Source organism: Haematobia irritans, chromosome 3, assembly GCF_050003625.1.
Source record: "Haematobia irritans isolate KBUSLIRL chromosome 3, ASM5000362v1, whole genome shotgun sequence".
In the NCBI taxonomy this organism is placed as follows: domain Eukaryota; kingdom Metazoa; phylum Arthropoda; class Insecta; order Diptera; family Muscidae; genus Haematobia; species Haematobia irritans.
The window spans coordinates 185,846,754-185,867,000 of NC_134399.1; the positions used below are offsets into that span (position 1 = coordinate 185,846,754).

General features: G+C 33.4%; 1 protein-coding gene and 1 long non-coding RNA gene across 2 annotated transcripts in view; one reads left to right on the forward strand and one right to left on the reverse strand.

Annotated features, from left to right (window-relative positions):
- Positions 1–20,247, reverse strand: part of LOC142229853 (uncharacterized) — a 150,602-nt gene that overhangs the window by 54,318 nt on the left and 76,037 nt on the right. Inside the window, exons 3-4 of the mRNA XM_075300436.1 lie at positions 7,508–8,811; positions 3,030–3,151 (exon numbers count right to left, since the gene is read on the reverse strand). Of these exons, the coding sequence (XP_075156551.1) occupies positions 3,030–3,151; positions 7,508–8,575 (1,190 nt within the window). The 5' untranslated portion in view covers positions 8,576–8,811. The remainder of the gene's footprint in view (positions 1–3,029; positions 3,152–7,507; positions 8,812–20,247) is intronic.
- On the forward strand, positions 9,677–10,060 carry LOC142230612 (uncharacterized). Its single transcript, XR_012720749.1, has 2 exons — positions 9,677–9,805; positions 9,868–10,060. It is a non-coding gene; the product is annotated as an uncharacterized LOC142230612 (long non-coding RNA).

A 20,247-nucleotide genomic window follows, 5' to 3' on the forward strand; every position in this document is an offset into this window, starting at 1 on the left:
CCAAAAACGCTCGATGTAAATGTGCAAAATAACTAATTGCATTGTGTAGCTAACACTTCTACCTATCCGTTAAAGTGATATTCAAGCCAATATCTCTGTTATAACCGGAGATATTTGCTGGTGAATTTAATTGTAGCCGAAAATTAGAATTTTGCAAAAAAAAATATATTCAATTTTATTTTAAAGTTGTTTTCGGGGTAGAATGAAAAAATATCCGGTTTAAAACCGATTATGGGGAAGTACACGAAATATGAAAAGTGCCGTTATAACATCGGCTGTGGCGTTAAATGCAACCATGCGCTTCAAAAATTAATTGTTTGTGAAGATCCATTAATATAAACTATTAAAAATTTTTAAAAAGTGTCATTTGTTTTATTTTTGTTATCAAATGTGAATTAATGTGAACGTCTACTTTTGAAACCTGTTAACATTTCAAAAAAATTGCGCAATTTTTTTGAAAATATTTTTCATTTTTCTTTTCAAACCGGATATGGATCCGGTTAATATGTCTAATCGTAGGAAAATGAAAGCGGCGGAGGCAAAATTTTTTATTTTTATTTTTTTTTTTCAAACCGGATATGGATATATAATAGTTAATATCACCGGTTATAGTAGAGATGACCTTGACGGATAGGTAGAAGTGTTAGCTACACAATGCAATCGGTTATTTAGTACCTTTACATCGAGTATTTTTGAGATATTAGCTTATTTGCAAAAAACCGGTTCCGAAAAAAACAAGTTTTTACCTGTACAGCTGGAACGGATGTAGCTGGTTCATACATCATTTTAAAGGTCTCTTCAAAACCTTTCTAGTGATGTACATTTAGTCGGTTCTCTTATGATTTTTAACTTACACTTTAGAACCGAATAACCGGTTATGCGGTTACGACCGCCAGGAAAAAAAGTTATCGCTGTAAAGTTATCGTCTATGAAGTTTTGAAAAAATCTGAGAGGTATAGCTAAACTAGAGTTTAGCCGAATTTTGTAAAAGAAATCAATTTTTTGGGGAATTGAAAATACGAAATGAATTCTATATAACATTTGAACTAATTATGATGTCATTATGATTTTTATTGAGTTTTGCCGGGAAAATTGTTTTAAGTAATACTACTGAATATACTATTCCCAAAATTCGTATCAAAAATCCCCAAAAACTTACGAAAATTGAACGTTTTTGGGGCAAGGAACCAATTTTGTTTAAAAAAAATGATTTTTTTTTTGGGAATTGAAAATATGAATTGAATTCTATATAACATTTGAACTAATTATGATGTCATTATGGTTTTTATTGAGTGTTGCAGGGAAAATTGTTTTAAGTAATACTACTGAATATACTATTCCAAAAATTCGTATCAAAAATCCCCAAAATCACCAAAGTGGGGACATATTTTAAAAAAACGTTAGTTTGTTTTTGGTAATTTGCAAATTTCTCAGCTGTTTATGTTGAAACTTTTTAGAGTTAGTTAGTGGACATATGCGGCCTTTCGGAAAAGAGTTCGGCTTAACAATCGGTGCTTTGCCAAATGAGAATTTTTTAAAACAATTTTTTTTTTTTAATTTTTAAAAAATGTTGATTTTGTGATGAGAAGAACTCATACACTACTTGACCAAAATAACCGATAAAAGCTTAAAACGTATCTTTATTTGGTGTTCTATAAGAAACAAACTGAAAAAAAGATTGGAAGATATATGGTTAGGTTAGGTGGCAGCCCGATGTATCAGGCTCACTTAAACTATTCAGTCCATTGTGATACCATATTGAACTTCTCTCTTATCACTGAGTGCTGCCCGATTCCATGCTATGCTCAATGACAAGGGAACTCCTTTTTATAGCCGAGTCCGAACGGCGTTCCACATTGCAGTGAAACCACTTAGAGAAGCTTTTAAAACCCTCAGAAATGTCACCAGCTTTACTGAGGTGGGATAATCCACCGCTGAAAAACTTTTTTGGTGTTCGGTCGAAGCAGGAATCGAACCCACGAGCTTGTGTATGCAAGGCGGGCATGCTAACCATTGCACCAAGGTAGAAGATATATACAAAAAAGATTTACGATAAAAAGAATGTACGTGCCTTTTTCGACAAATTTGGTCAAAATTCTGTATTTTTTTTGAAATTCTAAATTGTGCAGTTTAAAACTTTTAATCTGAAGCAAATTCTGAAGCAAATTCCTAAATTTGTAGAATTTTTAGATATTGCAGTTAATAAAAGAAAACAAGGATCGGCTCAAAAACGGTTCAAATTACTGACCTCACTGTGTTAAAATTTTGTAAAAAATAAATTGTGGGGCCCATATCTCGCAAACTATAAAATATATTCGCACACGCTCGCGAACTTTTTTGAAGGGTTTTACAAGCTTTATCCATCAAAGAAATCGTCGAAATCGGTTCATGATTGCGGATTTGTCAGCTAAAACAAAATTTGATACCCCCGAGGTGACCAACTTTTAATGCCTACAGGTCCGCCCGTGGACCCACTAGGGACTCACAAACTTGTAAATAAATAAAATAAAAATATAAAGAATAAAAATATAAAGAAAAAAATATATATATTTATTCCGTTCAAAAGTTGCAGTATTATTTCCAAACAAAAGCTATTTGGAACCACTGTGCGTCGTCCGTAAATAATTTCTTAGATATTAATAATTTCTATTTTTCTCTCGGTGTACAATATTTAATAAAGAGAACAAATATGACTTTGATATGTTGATTGTCGATTAAAATTTACTATTTTTCACAATATATACTGTGCCAATGAAATTATTCAACTACACTGCAATTTCTATAAACGTTCCATAACGTTTGCCTAATCGATTATGTGCTTATGTAGTTCTATATCAATTTTATATATCGACATTTCAACAATCGATTACCATATACATAATATTGCCAATGCTGAGTTGAGTTTCTACACGTTGCCAACTAAGCAATTTCTAGCAATGTTACCAACGTGATATAATCTATTAGTAACGTAATTTTCATATTTAAATAGAAAATTACTTAATTATGTATCGTATTAACCATACACTTACCTTGAACACATTTGCAATGCACATCGATATACGGAAACAACGCTCACGACAAAATGAAGAAATAAGGTGAAAATTAAACCAGAGGCAGCTGATATTTCACTGTTTGCATTTAGTAAATCGAACTGGAATAAGAAAAAAGGGGAAATGATGTAGTTTTATGCCTATATTCATAATAATTTACTGAAGGTTTATCGAAGGAATTTGTATGGTAATAGTAAGTTTAAAGTTTAAGTTAACTTTTATGAATATGGGGGTTAGAGTTTATATTTGCTAATGATTTGTTATTAACCTAGGTTTTTTATGATTTTTTGGGATAATTGATTTGATACAAGGGTAAATATACTAGTGTTTGGTTAATAATTATTACTAAATATGTGGCAATTGGCGATGGCGTTTTAATCAATTGATGTGCCAAATAATTCCACCCAACTTCCTCTTGTGGGGTGGTAACACTAAACGAATACAATAAAATAATAAAAAAATATATATCTGACAAATGCGATATTACAATTAATTAATTAAATCAGCCGATTTTGTATTGTAAGGTAAATTTTCTTTAAAGTAAAGAAACACATTTTAGATTTCAAGAAACAATCTTTAAATCTTTGGATTTAAGACAAAAAAGCCACATTGGCAGCACTGAACAAAATATGCACTTGATACGATGGATAAGTGGCAGCCCCATATTTCAGGCTCACTTATGGCGTTTTCGATTCGCAAAAAATATGTTGTCTTGGTGTTACCCTACTTTTTTCCTCATTGCATTTTCGACCAAATGATAGCGTCATTCCAAAGTTATTGTTCATTCCTAATATTGTGAGAGATACAAGATCAAAAATCTATCACAGTGTCCTTCCTATTTTGCTATCAATTTCGAGAATGTTGCACCTTTTTCCCCAATCGAAATCGCCATTAGACTATTCAGTCTATTGTGATACCACAGTGGTGAACTTTTCTCTTACCACGGTGAAAGATTATGCCATCTAAATTTTAGGAAACGCAATTTATATTGTGTAAAGGACAAATTTCTTTAAAATAAAGAATTTCTATTAAAAGGAAATTCATAATTTTTACTTTAAGATTTTTTCTTCAAATTTAGGACACGAATATTTGAAATTTGCGTCCCTCCAATAATGACGTATGTCTTTGAAGTAAGTAAAATTATACCTTAAAATAAAGAAAAACATTTTTGATTTAAAGAAATTATATTTAAATTAACCGAGATATTGAATCTTTGGACTAAAGATAAAAAACTTCATAACTAGGCCAATACTTATTTCGAGGATTTTGATTTTTTTTTTAAATTAAGTTTTTACTTAGGAAGTATCTCTTATAAATTAGTTTTTATACCCTCCACCATAGGATGGAGGGTATATTCACTTTGTCATTCCGTTTGTAACACATCGAAATATTGCTCTAAGACCCCATGAAGTATATATATTCTGGGTCGTGGTGAAATTCTGAGTTGATCTAAGCATGTCCGTCCGTCTGTTGAAATCACGCTAACTTCCGAACGATACCAGCTATCGACTAGAAACTTGGCACAAGTAGTTGTTATTGATGTAGGTCGGATGGTATTGCAAATGGGCCATATCGGTCCACTTTTACGTGTAGCCCCCATATAAACGGACCCCCAAATTTGCCTTGCGAAGCCTCTAAGAGAAGCAAATTTCATCCGATCCGGCTGAAATTTGGTACATGGTGTAAGTATATGGTATTTAACAACCATGCAAAAATTGGTCCACATCGGTCCATAATTATATATCGCGCCCATACAAAACGATCCTCCGATTTGACTTTCGAGGCCTCTAAGAGAAGCAAATTTCATCCGATTGGGGTGAAATTTGGTACATGGTGTTAGTATATGGTCTCTAATGACCATGCAAAAATTGGTCCACATCGGTCCATAATTATATATAGCCCCCATATAAACCGATCCCCCGATTTGGCTTGCCGAGCCCCTAAGAGAAGCAAATTTCATCCGATTGAGGTGAAATTTGGTACATGGTGTTAGTATATGGTCTATAATGACCATACAAAAATTGGTCCACATCCGTCCATAATCGTATATAGCCCAAATATAAACCGATCACCAGATTTGACCTCCGGAACCTCTTGGAAGACCAAAATTCATCTGATTCAGTTGAAATTTGATACGTGGTGTTAATATATGGCCTCAAACAACCATGCAAAATTTGGTCGAAATCGGTCCATAATTATATATAGCCCCCATATAAACCTATCCCCACATTTGACCTCCGGAGCCCCTTGGAAGAGCAAAATTTATTCGATTCGGTTGAAATTTGTTACGTGATGTTAGTATATGGTATCCAACAACCATGCCAAAAGTGGTCCACATCAGTCCATAATCATATATAGCCCCCATATAAACCGATGCCCAGATTTGGTTTTGGAGCCTCTTGGAGGAGCAAATTTCATCCGAGTCAGTTGAAATTTGGTACATTGTGCTACTATATGGGCGTTAATAACCATGCCTAACTAGGTCGATATCGGTCTATAGTTATATATATCCCTCAGATAAATCGATCCCCAATCACACAAAAATTGGTCCATATCAAGTTCATAATTGTATATAGCTCCAATATAAGTATCCCCCATATATCAATTCTAGGTCTCTACGTACCGTGCAAAAGTCCATATCGATTCGTAATTATTTGTACACTTACCTATACATACCTTTTTTGTCTAGTATATACCACGTATGGACTAACTCACAATATAGAAAATGACGTTAAGAAGTTTTAAGATGGCACAACCCAAGTAATTCGATTGTGGATGACAGTCTTTCGTAGATGTTTCTACGCAATCCATGGTGGAGGGTACATAAGCTTCGGCCTGGCCAAACTTACGGCCGTATATAAAGGGTGATTCTTTTGAGGTTAGGATTTTCATGCATTAGTATTTGACAGATCACGTGGGATTTCAGACATGGTGTCAAAGAGAAAGATGCTCAGTATGCTTTGACATTTCATCATGAATAGACTTACTAACGAGCAACGCTTGCAAATCATTGAATTTTATTACCAAAATCAGGGGCAGAAAATCCGCTTTTTTATCGACAAATTTTGTTCAGCGATGAGGCTCATTTCTGGTTGAATGGCTACGTAAATAAGCAAAATTGCCGCATTTGGAGTGAAGAGCAACCAGAAGCCGTTCAAGAACTGCCCATGCATCCCGAAAAATGCACTGTTTGGTGTGGTTTGTACGCTGGTGGAATCATTGGACCGTATTTTTTCAAAGATGCTGTTGGACGCAACGTTACGGTGAATGGCGATCGCTATCGTTCGATGCTAACAAACTTTTTGTTGCCAAAAATGGAAGAACTGAACTTGGTTGACATGTGGTTTCAACAAGATGGCGCTACATGCCACACAGCTCGCGATTCTATGGCCATTTTGAGGGAAAACTTCGGAGAACAATTCATCTCAAGAAATGGACCGGTAAGTTGGCCACCAAGATCATGCGATTTGACGCCTTTAGACTATTTTTTGTGGGGCTACGTCAAGTCTAAAGTCTACAGAAATAAGCCAGCAACTATTCCAGCTTTGGAAGACAACATTTCCGAAGAAATTCGGGCTATTCCGGCCGAAATGCTCGAAAAAGTTGCCCAAAATTGGACTTTCCGAATGGACCACCTAAGACGCAGCCGCGGTCAACATTTAAATGAAATTATCTTCAAAAAGTAAATGTCATGGACCAATCTAACGTTTCAAATAAAGAACCGATGAGATTTTGCAAATTTTATGCGTTTTTTTAAAAAAAAAAGTTATCAAGCTCTTAACAAATCACCCTAGTTTATGTTAAACTGGCATCGCAAAAATAGAACGAAAGTTTGCTAAATGAGATCTGTATCCCAATTTTAAATTTATAGATCCTAGATTTAAAACTAGACAAAAGTTTCTTTATTTTTAAAAAAACAGTATCTTTGGCTCGGAATCAATACTCCGTGTTCCGAAATTTTTATTTTTTATTTCTTTCTTATTATAAATTCGGAATTGCAAATCGCAAAATTTTCCTTTGGCCATAATTTCTTAACCCTGAAAATGATAATCTTAAATCTTGATAATATAGTTATCTTTAATGAGAAGTTCCAATTATTTTGTTTTGGAGTCCGAGAGTAACTCCATTTTTTTGTTACAAGAAAAATAAATTCTGGCGATTTGCGATTCCGTAATATCGCAACATGGGGGAATACCAAAATCTTTGAGGGCAGTCGAAAACCTTTTAATCCAAAGATTTTTTCGAGTAGAAATTTTGAATCTGGAGCTACATAAGCTCCATAAAAATATCTTCACTTTGAAGAAGCCACATCTTTGGCTCGGAATCAATATCAAAATTCTTAAGGGAATGTTAAAATATGGATCGAAGTAATTCAACAATTCTCCCTTTTACATAAATGAATTGTGGTATTAGAATTAAATATAGATGCCGATAGATATTAGTCATATCACACTTACCTTTTCCTTCGATTGATTCACATCCCGTGATAGACCAACGCCTGTGATGGCCAATGCTAAAGTACTCGATGCTATGCACACTAAACTCAAAGCCAAGAAAGAAGTCTGCGTTTTACGCAATCCAACAACGCCCAGTGAACCTGTCACTGCAGCTATTAAACCAGTCCATATACCACAGCCAGCTGTGGATAGTGATGCTTCACGAACAATCAACAAAGAACCCAAAGCTACCAGAGAAATGGATAATACCAATTGCAAAAGACCCAAAATAATTTGTACCGGGAAGGCTGAACAACAGGCCGTACTACTTTTCTGTGATGATTTCTTCTTCAATGATTTCGATGATTTTATAGAACTTCGATCATCTTTGATGAGTTCTGGGGGAAATCTTTGTTTCTTGCTTATTCTCGAATCCATAGTGGCGGCTCTTGAGGCAATTGTCTCTTGTAGTTGCTGTTTGAATTCTTCATGCGATATCAATTTGGGTTTCTTCAAATCATCACCCTGGGTCTTGACCGTATTCAGCAGGGCGGCTGCTGTCAATTTTAGGGGTTGTGGAGGCTTTTCATCGTACACAGGACTGGAATAGATGTGACTTTGGGCATCCATGGGTTTGGTATTGGTGTTATCATTACCCAATTGTTGCTTGTTTGTATTCCCCCCTTGTTGTTGTTGTTGCTGATGCAGCATCAGTTCATCATCACTGCCGCTGGTATTTTGTTGTTGCAACATAGCTATTTCGGAATTGGTCAAACTATTGTGATTCTGTTGTTGCATATTTGTGGTATTCGTACTTTGCTCTATTGTGGTCTGCATCATTTCCTCGTGGCTATTCATGGGAATCGAGGAGTTGCTGATGTTGCTAACCACTCCACCATTACCACTGCTAACACCACCCATAGCTACCGCTATGTTGCCACTACTCTGATGGGTTGTACGATCCACAATGGTGTCCATGCTGCCCGTTGTTGAGTCATGTGAGTCAATCGTGCGTGCCGGCGATTCAGATTGCCGGTTTATATCACTCTGATTAGTGGTGATGGAATGATTACCATTTGCATCGTTCATTTTGAACTGGTCTGTAATTTAGCTGTTAGTGTATGTCTGCGATGTCCGCCGTGTGCCAATTTGCCCTGGTCGATTGGATGCAGGAAGAGAGTTTTGCGGTCAATGATATTTTACTATTGAACGGATCAAATTTGCACTCTATTTTCGTAAACGAGCTTATCCGGCAGGGGGATAGAGAAAGGAAGTGATGATTTTACACCATTGATATTAGTGTCGTAATTTAAGACATTTGGTTCCTGAAATGGGAAAAAATAGATATGATAAGGAAAACTTGCTAATACATTGTGGTCAGTAGTATTGTTTTTTTGGAGTAGATCATAAAAAATGTATAGACCTTGTTGATAAATGTGGCTTGTTATAAGTGCTGTATTTAACAGTAATTGTAAAAATAGGACGCAATTTCTGAAGGTTGTGGTCAAATGGAAATTTCACACCCAGAAAAAAGTGCCTTCGAAACTAAAGGAAAAAATTTTCATCAATATAGTTTATCCATTTTATTTCCATTAAGGAAAATTTTTGTGAAAAATAATAAAATTTACTCGTTTCAGTAAAAAAATCCTAAACTGTAAGCAGTTAGGAATAGTTCATTAACTAGAATAAGGCATGGAATTTTACTCATACTATTTTCTTCGCTGGGTATAAGAATTTACTACTGAAAAAGAAAATTTTATTCACCGATAACAAAGCATTCGTAAAAATAAACAAAAACCAAACTAAAACCAAGTTTCCTCAAAATTAGTAAAATTTCTTATAAAATGATAATTGCGACTTCCTCTATAATAGAAAGTTTTTCATACATACGAACAACACTTGGCATAGAAAAATATTTTAGTTCATTCGTACTAAGAAGTATGCAATCCTTTCAAAACTTAAGGAAACACACTTGTTAGAATATAGGAAATTTTCCTAAATTTCTATTGTCTACCTGTAATCGATACCTGTCATCGTAATCGATGTGTTTGCGCGTGGGTGTAATCGATATATTTGCGCGTCGGTTGTTTTTTTAGTTGGAATCGCGTTGTTTTGGTATACGGAGAGATTGTTAAAAAATAATATGGTAAAATAATATAATAAATAACAAATAAAATATTTGTTATTTTAAATTAGTGAGAAAAATTTTCGTTTTTTTAAATAAATATATCAATGTTCGTGATAGTGTATAAAGAAAGAAAACACCAGCAGAATAACAACCCTTTCATTTGTCTTCATTTTGGAATCTTCAATTATCAGGTAATATTCAGTGACGCTAACCTTTTGCAACAAAAATGTTTCATGATTTTTTATATTTGTAGGTATTGAAATTGTAAAAGGAGGACAAAATCGTTAGGCAGCAACTTATTAAAAGTGAAAAGTACAAGAAGAAAAAGTGCGTTTTACAGTTGATAATATCACACGGAAATTGGAAATAGTGGATTAATAAACTAATATTTCAAAGAGATTCGATGCTGTTGATTCTTAATAAATATATTCAATATATTAATAAAACATGTCTTTTATTGAAGATAAAGTTGCTTATAGAAATAAATAAAATTGTATTTAAAAACGAAGGTAAGCAGTTCTAATTATGAAGTAAAAGTTTTACCACAAATGTGTAAGATTTGTCGAAATGAATGAAAAAATTTCAATAAAATCATTCCATATATGAATTCAAATTAGTTAAATTTTTTCATTCTGTAGTATAGTGGTATATAAATATAGGAAAATGGTAACTAATATATGGAATGCATTATTCCTAATTTCTACGAAAATCACATCGTTCAAACAAATAAAAATGTCTTTGGCGCTATACGAAGTTCAACTTTCTTCACAATGAGTTCATTTTAACTTAAAGAAGGGGTCACTTTTTTCTGGGTGCATAAAACCATCTTTATATTATTCATCTGTCAACCTTAATAGAAGTCGATGAAATTGGAACCTGCTATAGTCGTTCTTCCTTTGGTTTTAATTTTGTTATTCGATTGTTCAATCTGTGTTGTCTATTCAAACCTAGAAAATATACACGGTGGCTAGTATATAATGTAACAAAAGTAAAGTGCTATATTTTTGTCAGTTTTTACTGTTCAAAACCTAACCTAACCTAACCTACATAAAATTTTAAAATCAGTTTAGATTTGTTCGAATTGGCATTAATTACGGCCAATAAAGCCATCACACGCTGCACGAATTGCCCTCGAGGTATTTTGACTCATTCGCGGTCGATACTTTGGTATTTTTTATTGCCAACCTTACTCTCCAAAAGGCACAAAAGTTAATCAGATTGAGATCCGGAGATTTGTGGGACCATTGTCTGGTAGACATTGACGAGTGCTGAGTCCTCACTCACTACTGTCTTTAGGACATTTTTCCGATATAATCGGCATTTATTTTGACCCCACGGTCTATGAGCTGGGTGCAACCATCACATTACCACACACTCACACCAATACCATCGCTGGCGTTAGATTTCACATAAACTGCTCAATTTGGAATGGCTTCTCATCAGAGAAACCCACAATTAGGAATCTGGGCACTTTCGTGCGAGTGAAGCAACTCCTTGTATCTTTTCAGTCTAACATTTTTGTTTTGCATCGATGAGCTCTTGCACTGTCTACCACTATGGCGTGGATTTCGATAAAATCTGGCCTTCAGTTTTCGGATCATTTCTGGTGTTATCTTTTTGGACGTGATGCAACACTGCCAGTATCAAGGTAATGAACAATGATGCGAGATACATAAGATTTATTCTCATTTAAATTCTGAAGGCCTCTTACAATAGCCACTTGTGTTTTTCCAGACAAATATAAAGCAATAAAACTATCACGATTGATTTACATCACGAATAACATTATTTCTAAATGTAATAGATCAAAATAATTTTGTAAACTTGTAAACAATAAAATGAACTGTCACTGAAATACATCTGCCTGCAGTCAGACAAGTGGTTTAGAAATGGACTTGGTTGCGATACGTATCAGATACCCTGTAAATTAGTTACAAATTATTTATCGCCTAGATTTCCATCGAATGGAGGTAGAATGGAGGTAAGTAAAAGTGTTAATTATTTTAATTTATACCCTGAAAAAATACAAGTGAACCGTGAATTTGACAAAAAAGTTAGTAGAGTAAGTGCAGCATATGTAGTACAGGCTGGTAATGTGGTATAGTAGTAGAACATACGAATACTAAACTAAGCTGAATAGATTGTGGGTGTCAGAGAATGAAGCAATCAAAAATCAGTTTGATTTTTGCAACTCTTTATTTGTGCTAATTGAAAAAAGTATATTTTTAATTTATGAATTTTCGGATGTAAATAAGTGACGAGTACTAAATAAGCATAAAATTTATGCAATTGCAATTACATATATATGTTGCATTTATTACAAGAAAAGTCTTCATTATGGTGTACCACATTACCTGCACATTTTAAGTTCTTGTTATGTTCTTCCTGCTTGGTTCATTGTTTCTCAGTGTACTAAATTATTAATATGGAAATATTTTTAAATAAATTTTGCCAACAATTCATTTTTAAATAAAATTTTGCCAAAAATTATTGCTATATATAAAATTTTACCAAAAATTAATTTTTAAATAAAATTTTTTTCAAATAAAATTTTGCCAAAAATTCATTTTTAAATAAAATTTTACCAAAAATTCATTTAAAAAAAAAAACTTTACCATAAATTAATTTTTAAATAATTTTGCCAAAAATTTTTGTTTTAAAAATAAAAATTAAAAATTCTTTTTTAAATAAAATTTTACCAAACATTTTATTTTCATATAAAATTGTGCCAAGAATTATTTTCAAATAAAATTTTGCCGAAAATTAATTTGTAAATAAAGTGTTGCCAAAAATTCATTTTTATATAAAATTTTGCCAAAAATTCATTTTGAAAGAAAATTTTACCAAAAATACTTTTTTATACCCACCACCATAAAATGGTGACGGGGGTATAATAAGTTTGTCATTCCGTTTGTAATACATCGAAGTAGCGATTTCCGACTATATAAAGTATATATATTGTTGATCAGGGAGAAATTCTAAGACGATATGACCATATCCGTCTGTCTGTCTGTCTGTCTGGCGGTCTGTCTGTTGTAATCACGCTACAGTCTTCAATAACGAAGCAATCGTGCTGAAATTTTGCACAAGCTCGTCTTTTGTCTGCAGACAGGTCAAGTTCGAAGATGGGCTATATCGGTCAAGGTTTTGATATAGTCTCCATATAAACCGACCTCCCGATTTGGGGTCTTGGGCTTATAGAAATCGTAGTTTTTATCGAATTTGCCTGAAATTAAATGAATTTAAATCTAGAGGTATTTTGGGACCATAAAGAGGTGTGCCAAAAATGGTGAGTATCGGTCCATGTTTTGGTATAGCCCCCATATAGACCGATCTCCCGATTTTACTTCTTGAGCTTATAGAAACCGTAGTTTTTATCCAAATGGTGAGTATCGGTCCATGTTTTGGTATAGCCCCCATATAGACCGATCTCCCGATTTTACTTCTTGGGCTTATAGAAACCGTAGTTTTTATCCAATTTGCCTGAAATTGGAAATCTAGAGGTATTTTCGGGCCAACAAGAGGTGTGCCGAAAACGGTGAGTATCGGTCCGTATTTTAGTATAGCCCCCATAAGAACGTTTTCCCGATTTAACTCCTTAGGTTTCTAGAAACCGTAGTTTTTATCCGATTTGTCTGAAATTGTAAATAATCTGGTATTTAAGGCTCACAAAAACGTGTATCGGATTAAGTTTTTATCGGTCCATTTGGTAATGCCTCCATATAGACCGATTTCACTTCTTGAGAGTATAGAAGGCGCACTGATCATGAAAATTGCTTGAAACTCAATTTAAAATTTCCAGATGTTATTTCTCGGGTGAAAATCTACAGATTTAAGATTTCAAATCAAGACGTTATTTTATAATTTTCTTGCACACTTACAAGAGATGTTAATGTTTCCTCTAAAACTCAAACAAAAATGGTTCTTATAAATCTAGAATCTGATATAGTCTTCATAGGTAAAATCTTTAAATTTATCTTCGTGAAGTGTACTGGTTGAACTGCTCTGCTTGATCTGTCCTCAAACCCTCTGAAATTTCAAAGGAAACCCTAATATTTGATTCATGGTGGTGGGTGTTTAAGATTCGGCCCGGCCGAACGTACTGCTGTATATACTTGTTAATTATAATTTTGCCAAAAATTAATTCTTAAACAAAATTTTATCAAAAATTAATTTTCTAACAAAATTTTATCAAAAATTAATTTTCAAATAAAATTTTATCAAAAATTAATTTTCAAATAAAATTTTATCAAAAATTCTTTTTCAAATAAAATTTGGCCAAAAATTTATTTTAATATAATTTTGCAAAAATTTTAGTTTTAAATAAAATTTTGCAAACATTTTTATTTAAAAAATAAAAATAAAAAAATATTTTTTTATAAAATCTTACCAAAAATTTCATTTTTGTATAAAATCTTGCCAAAAATTAATTTTCAAATAAAATTTTATCAAAAATTCTTTTTCATATAAAATTTTACCAAAAAGTAGTTTTCAAATAAAATTTTGCCAAAAATGCTTTTTCATATAAAATTTTACCAAATTTCTGGCAATTTATTTAGATTCGCAAGATTTTTTAATTTCCATTTTATTAAATAGAGTATTCCCATCATCTGCCCGTTTTAAGAACCACGAGGGAAAAAAGCGAAAATGCTTATTATTTGCGACAGTCAGGAAAGATTTGTGTTGAATTTAACGACATTAATTGACTATGAACGTAAAGTGGCGGAAATAATTCACTACAGTTTCTTTACATATTTACAATTTTTTATGTATTTTCTTATTTTACATGTTGTCTTCTTAGCCATATTTTTTTGCCATTAAAATGTATTTATTAATATTCAAAAGAATACTAAAAAATATAAAAATATGTTAATTTTTATTTTGTGGGTTTTGTACAAATTTGCTTGAATTAAGCACACATTAAGATTAAAACAAGTACAAATCACACTAAAATCAAGCACATATAAAATAACATCAAATACGGTCAGGTTTAAATCAAGAACAGATTGTACTTGGATTAAGCACAGTGGGATTATATTTCAAGAATAAAAGTTTGATTCTAGCCTTGATTCCGCTTAAAACAAGTTCGTTTTGGCTCAGATTAAGCGCTAATTAGACTTAATGTGAGTTTAAATGTGGATTGAATCAAGTACAGATTAGGATTAAATAGAGCTTCACTAGGCTTGAATCAAGCACGTACTTTAGGAAGCACTTAAAGGAAGCACAAACACGATTGAAAATTTCTAAAATTAAGAAATCTGTACTTAATATTTTCGGGATTACATTAATTTTTATTTTTGGATCAAGAAAATCCGTATTTACCGTACTTTTGACACCGCTACGGCTTGAATCAAGTAAACTTTTCTCTATTAATTTTTTGGGTGTACTCCCTATGCAAAGTTTCCAGTAAATCAGAGTAGGACTTTGGCCTCTGTAGTTATATGAGTAAAAGCTATATATGGAGCTATATCTAAATCTGAACCGATTTCAACCAAATTCGGCACACTTTACGACGCTATCGATTGCACTCTTTGTGCAAAATTTAAAGCAAATTAGTAGATATATCTAAAACTGAACTGATTTCCAAAATCAATAGGGTTCTATACGGACCCAATACACATACTTGTGCTAAATTTGAAGTCGATTGGACTAAAATTGCGACCTGAATTTTATACTAATTGAACTTGAAACAGAAATTTAATTTGATTTTTTAAATAAACGATTTCACCGATTTACACTCGTTTTCCCTTGACCAAATTTTGACGGTATCAACCTTTATGTCTATCTCCTCTACTTCTGGGTTTTGCAATCATATGCACTAACTTATAATACCCACAGTGTGGCGCAGGGTATATAGACGTTGACAATGCTGTTTTCTTGTTAATATCATAGTTGAAAGAATTTGACCATTTTAAGGTAAAATACCAAATAAATTATGTTTCTTTTTTTCAATAAAAATCAATTTGTAATGAAATTATAATGGCTATTATTAAAGAATCAATCAATTTAAATTGCTATCCATGAAATCTATATACCGAAGTGACCTTAAATTAACCCGTACGTGGCAAACGTTAGCCTTTTCAAATATTGATCATTAATCAATAGTCCAGTTTAAACAAAAACTCATAAAATGTTAGGTTGTATATTTTTAATGCAAAATGCCAAAATAGACAAAATGCCCCTTAGGCTATTCTTTCGATTTAATAATAATGATCTGATCTGACAATTCAATTGGTGGTGTAGGCATATTGCTTTTGTTTTGCACAACAAATTTGTCATAATTTTCAAAGACTTTTTGTTGCAAAAATGTACGTAAGGTATGGTGATTACGATTTGAAAGTTGTATGTTCTTGTTTCGAGACACTTATACGTAAAGCCAGAAATGATTTAATACATTTCGACTAAGAATTGTAACGAGAATGTCGACTTTTTTACCCAGCAAACATTTTTGGACAAGGAAAAATTTTATAACAGAGAAATGCGTATTATATGCTAAGCAAAATTCGCATTCGTATTTTAAGGACATGAAATCTTTGAGATGATAGACACTTTGGTACTTTTTAGTGCCAACCAAAATATCCCAGGCGTAAAAGTATAGCGGATTGAGATCCGGAGTACACCGAATGAATACTCTTCGTTAATTTTACGACGAATTCTTCATTAACTATTCTTCGTGAATTCTTCATTAAAACAACGAAATTTTCATTAATTTTCGTAAATTTACGAAAGAATATTTTATGAATATACGAAACGTCTACGAAATATTCTGCATTAACTTTTTTTCATAAAAAGTTCGTACCTTCAACGAAACTTTCTTCAGATTCAATGAGTTTTGTGAAGAAGTTTGTACGAATTTATGAAAATTCTGCGTTAAAATTTCTTCATAAAAAATACGAAATATTTTCTTTGAAATAACGAAGAAGTTTCATTGAAGTTGTAAAATTTCCGTTCGCGACATAAAATTGTCTTTGATAATGTGCTTGAGAGTATTGCTTTATTCAATTTGTTAATGCATGTCTATGCTACTTTTCATTTGGGTGACAGCATGCTATGAATAAAAGTGAAGCAACCAAACTAAAAATTATTCAAAAACTTAAAATGTAAATTAGTGATGACATTTTTCAAACTTGGTACTACAACCAAATGCACTTATAGTCCAATGTTTTTTATACCCACCACCATAAAATGGTGACGGAGGTATAATAAGTTTGTCATTCCGTTTGTAACACATCGAAATATCGATTTCCGACTATATAAAGTACTAGCGTAACCCGGCCCGCTTCGCTGCGCCTTCCGAAGCGAATTTGTAGGAACATTTTGCGTGAACTTAGTCAACCATATCCTTCGTGCTGAAAACAAATTCGAAAAGATTTGAATTCTTTCAAACAAATCGGACTACTTGCTTTTTCGTAAAATCGGACTACTTGCATATGTAAAACGGTTCGTCTTAAAAATGTCGGGGAGAGGGTGTACCCTTTCCTCCAAATTTTTTTAATAATGTTCTGTATTCAAGTAGTTGGACAATCTTCTATATTTCTTGTGAATTTTAAGTGGTTTGTCAAGGAAAGGTATCCTTCTCCTCAACATATCTGAATATTAAGCACTATATTATAATAACATACAAAGAATTACTGTTTCCCATCCAATAAATCGGAAAAAACAAAAGTAGTAAAAAATGTTACCACATTAACATTTGCTAAAATGTTGGAAAATGATGCATCCTCTATGTTGGCTCCCAATTTCATGTAAATTTAAGTTCTTTACTAAAAAGAAGTCTGGCAGAAGCTTGTGCAAAAATAATAAAATTATGTACCGAGTTCCCATTTACGGACAACCCTCTACTTTCAATTTAAGAAAAAAAAAACGGACAAAAGGGAAACCACCTTCGCTCCACTCCCACCTGATATCGGACTACCACGTACCCTATATTAATTTCACAACTACTCAATGGTCCCTATAAATTCTATCGAAGTAAATCGACAAAGTTTATTTCAATTTTCCCCTTCCCCAACCAGATATCGAAAAATCATATACTAATTTAAAAATCATGTATAAATTTAATCACCTCCTCCCACGTTCCCTGTAAATTTCAAGTAGATAGGAGATGTTTAAATTTTGCTCTATTGTTTTAAGGGGACGTCACTTTCCCCGATACAATATCGACAAACATCGTAGTGAATAGCACCCCTAACCTTCCCTGAAAATTCGTGAAACTTTCCTTCAAGTGTGGGGCAAGGAAGGTGCCTCTTCGTTCATAACCTTCCCCCACTGCTTTTGTAAATTTCAAGAAAACTTAAGAATCTTTGTTTTTTTTTTGCAGTTTTAGAGGAGGACCTCCTCCCCGACCAAATATCGAAAAGTGATGTAGCGTATCTTTTGTACAAGTCCCAGAAAATGTCAAGCAAATTATAAGCCTAAAGGCAAATTATAAGCTTTCCAAATATCACAAAATCAGGTATCAACTATTAATATCGTAACCTCTCCCCAGTCCTCTGTAAATTTGGTAAAGTTTAATGGTTTCTCTGTATGTAACATACTTAAGAGAGGCGGATGTCTCCCTATGCCCTTTTATTTTTCCCCGACCAAATATTAAAAAATTAAGAACCTGATATAAATTTCATAACCTCACCCATTTTTTCCGTAAAATTTCAGTCGGGGGAGTTTAGTTTTGTTTTCACTGTACTTTAACAAAAAAGTCGGGCAAATGGGTGGTCCTCCTCCCCGACCAAATATCGAAAAATAATGTAGCTGATTTTTGTCTAAATGCCAACCCCAACATTCAATGAAAATTTCAAGCAAATCGCATAATTTTATTCCAAGTTTCAAAAAGTGAGGCAAGGGGGAGGTCCCACTCCCCGTCCGCATATGAAATCATCAGGTACCCCATATTAATTCCATAACCTCACCGCATGTTCTCTTTAAATCTCAGATAATTTAGAGAATTTTAGTTTTTTCACTGTACTTTAAAAAAAGTCGAACAAAGGGGAGGTCCCCCTCCGCCACCAAATATCGAAATATAAAGTAGCGGATCTTTGTCTAGATGCCAACCCCAACCTTCAATGAAAATTTCAAGCAAATCGGTCAACTTTGGTCTAATTTTCAAAAAGTCGGACAAAGGGGAGGTTCCTCTCCGCGACCATATGTCAAAAAATGAGGTACCCTATTTTCAGCACATGAGTGCCCCCCACGATCTCTGAAAGTTTCAAGTAAATCGGTTCAGCCGTTTTCGCGCCAACCCGGAACATACAAATAAACAAACAAACAAACAAATAAACAAACATAATTTGAATTTTATATATATAGATATATATTCTTGATCAGGGAGAAATTCTAAGACGATATAACCATGTCCGTCTGTCTGTTGTAATCATGCTACAGTCTTCAATAATAAAGCAATCGTGCTGAAATTTTGCACAAACTCGTCTTTTGTCTGCAGGCAGGTCAAGTTCGAAGATGGGCTATATCGGTCCAGGTTTTGGTATAGTCCCCATATAAACCGACCTCCCGATTTGGGGTCTTGAGCTTATAGAATCCGTAGTTTTTATCCAATTCGTCTGAAATTTGAAATCTAGAGGTATTTTAGGACTATAAAGAGGTGTGCCAAAAATGGTGAGTATCGGTCTATGTTTTGGTATAGCCCCCATATAGACCGATCTCCAGATTTTATTTCTTGGGCTTCTAGAAAGTGTATTTACTATCCGATTTGCATGAAATTTGAAATCTAGAGGTATTTTAAGACCACAAATAGGGGTGTCGAAAATGGGGAGTATAGGTTCATGTTTTGGTATAGCCCCCATATAGACCAATCTCCCGATTTTACTTCTTAGACGTCTACATACTGTACTTTCTATCCGATTTGCTTGAAATTGAAAATCTAGAGGTATTTTAAGATTACAAATAGGTGTGTCGAAAATGGGAAGTATCGGTCCCAGTTTTGATATATCTCCCATATAAAGCGATCCCCCGATTTGGGGTTTCGAACTTCTAGAACCCGTAGTTTTTATTCGATTTGCCTAAAATTGGAAATGGAAATGTATTTTAGGACCACAAATAGGTGTGCAGTCTGAACGCCCGATTTTAGATTTCGTAGTTTTTACCCAATTTGTATGAAATTTGAATTCTAGAGGTATTTGAAGAACATTAAGAGGTGTGCCGAAAATTTTGTGTGTTGGTCCATGTTTTGGTATAGCCCCCATATAGACCTACCTACCGGATTTAGTTCTCAGGCTGCTTTTTATCCACTTTGCTGAAAATATAAATATACTGGTATTTTTGACCCTCAAAAATTTGTATCGCATTTATTTCTTCCGATCCATTATGTAAGACATTTATCGATCGACCGATTTTACTTCTTGTGGGTATAGCAGGTTCATATCAATTGCTTGAAACTAAAACTAAATTTTCCAGATTTTACTCCTCGTTATCATTTAAATAATGGCGCTAAAAATTTACGGATTTAATATTTCAAATCAAGGCTTTTTTCATCATTTAAACGATATGTTTATGATTTCTCTAAAATTCAAACTAAACTGGTTCTTATAAATCCAGAATCTGATCTGGTATTCATAGGTAGAATCTTTAAATTTATCTTCGGGAAGTGTACTGGTTGAATTGATCTGCTTTGGACAATATC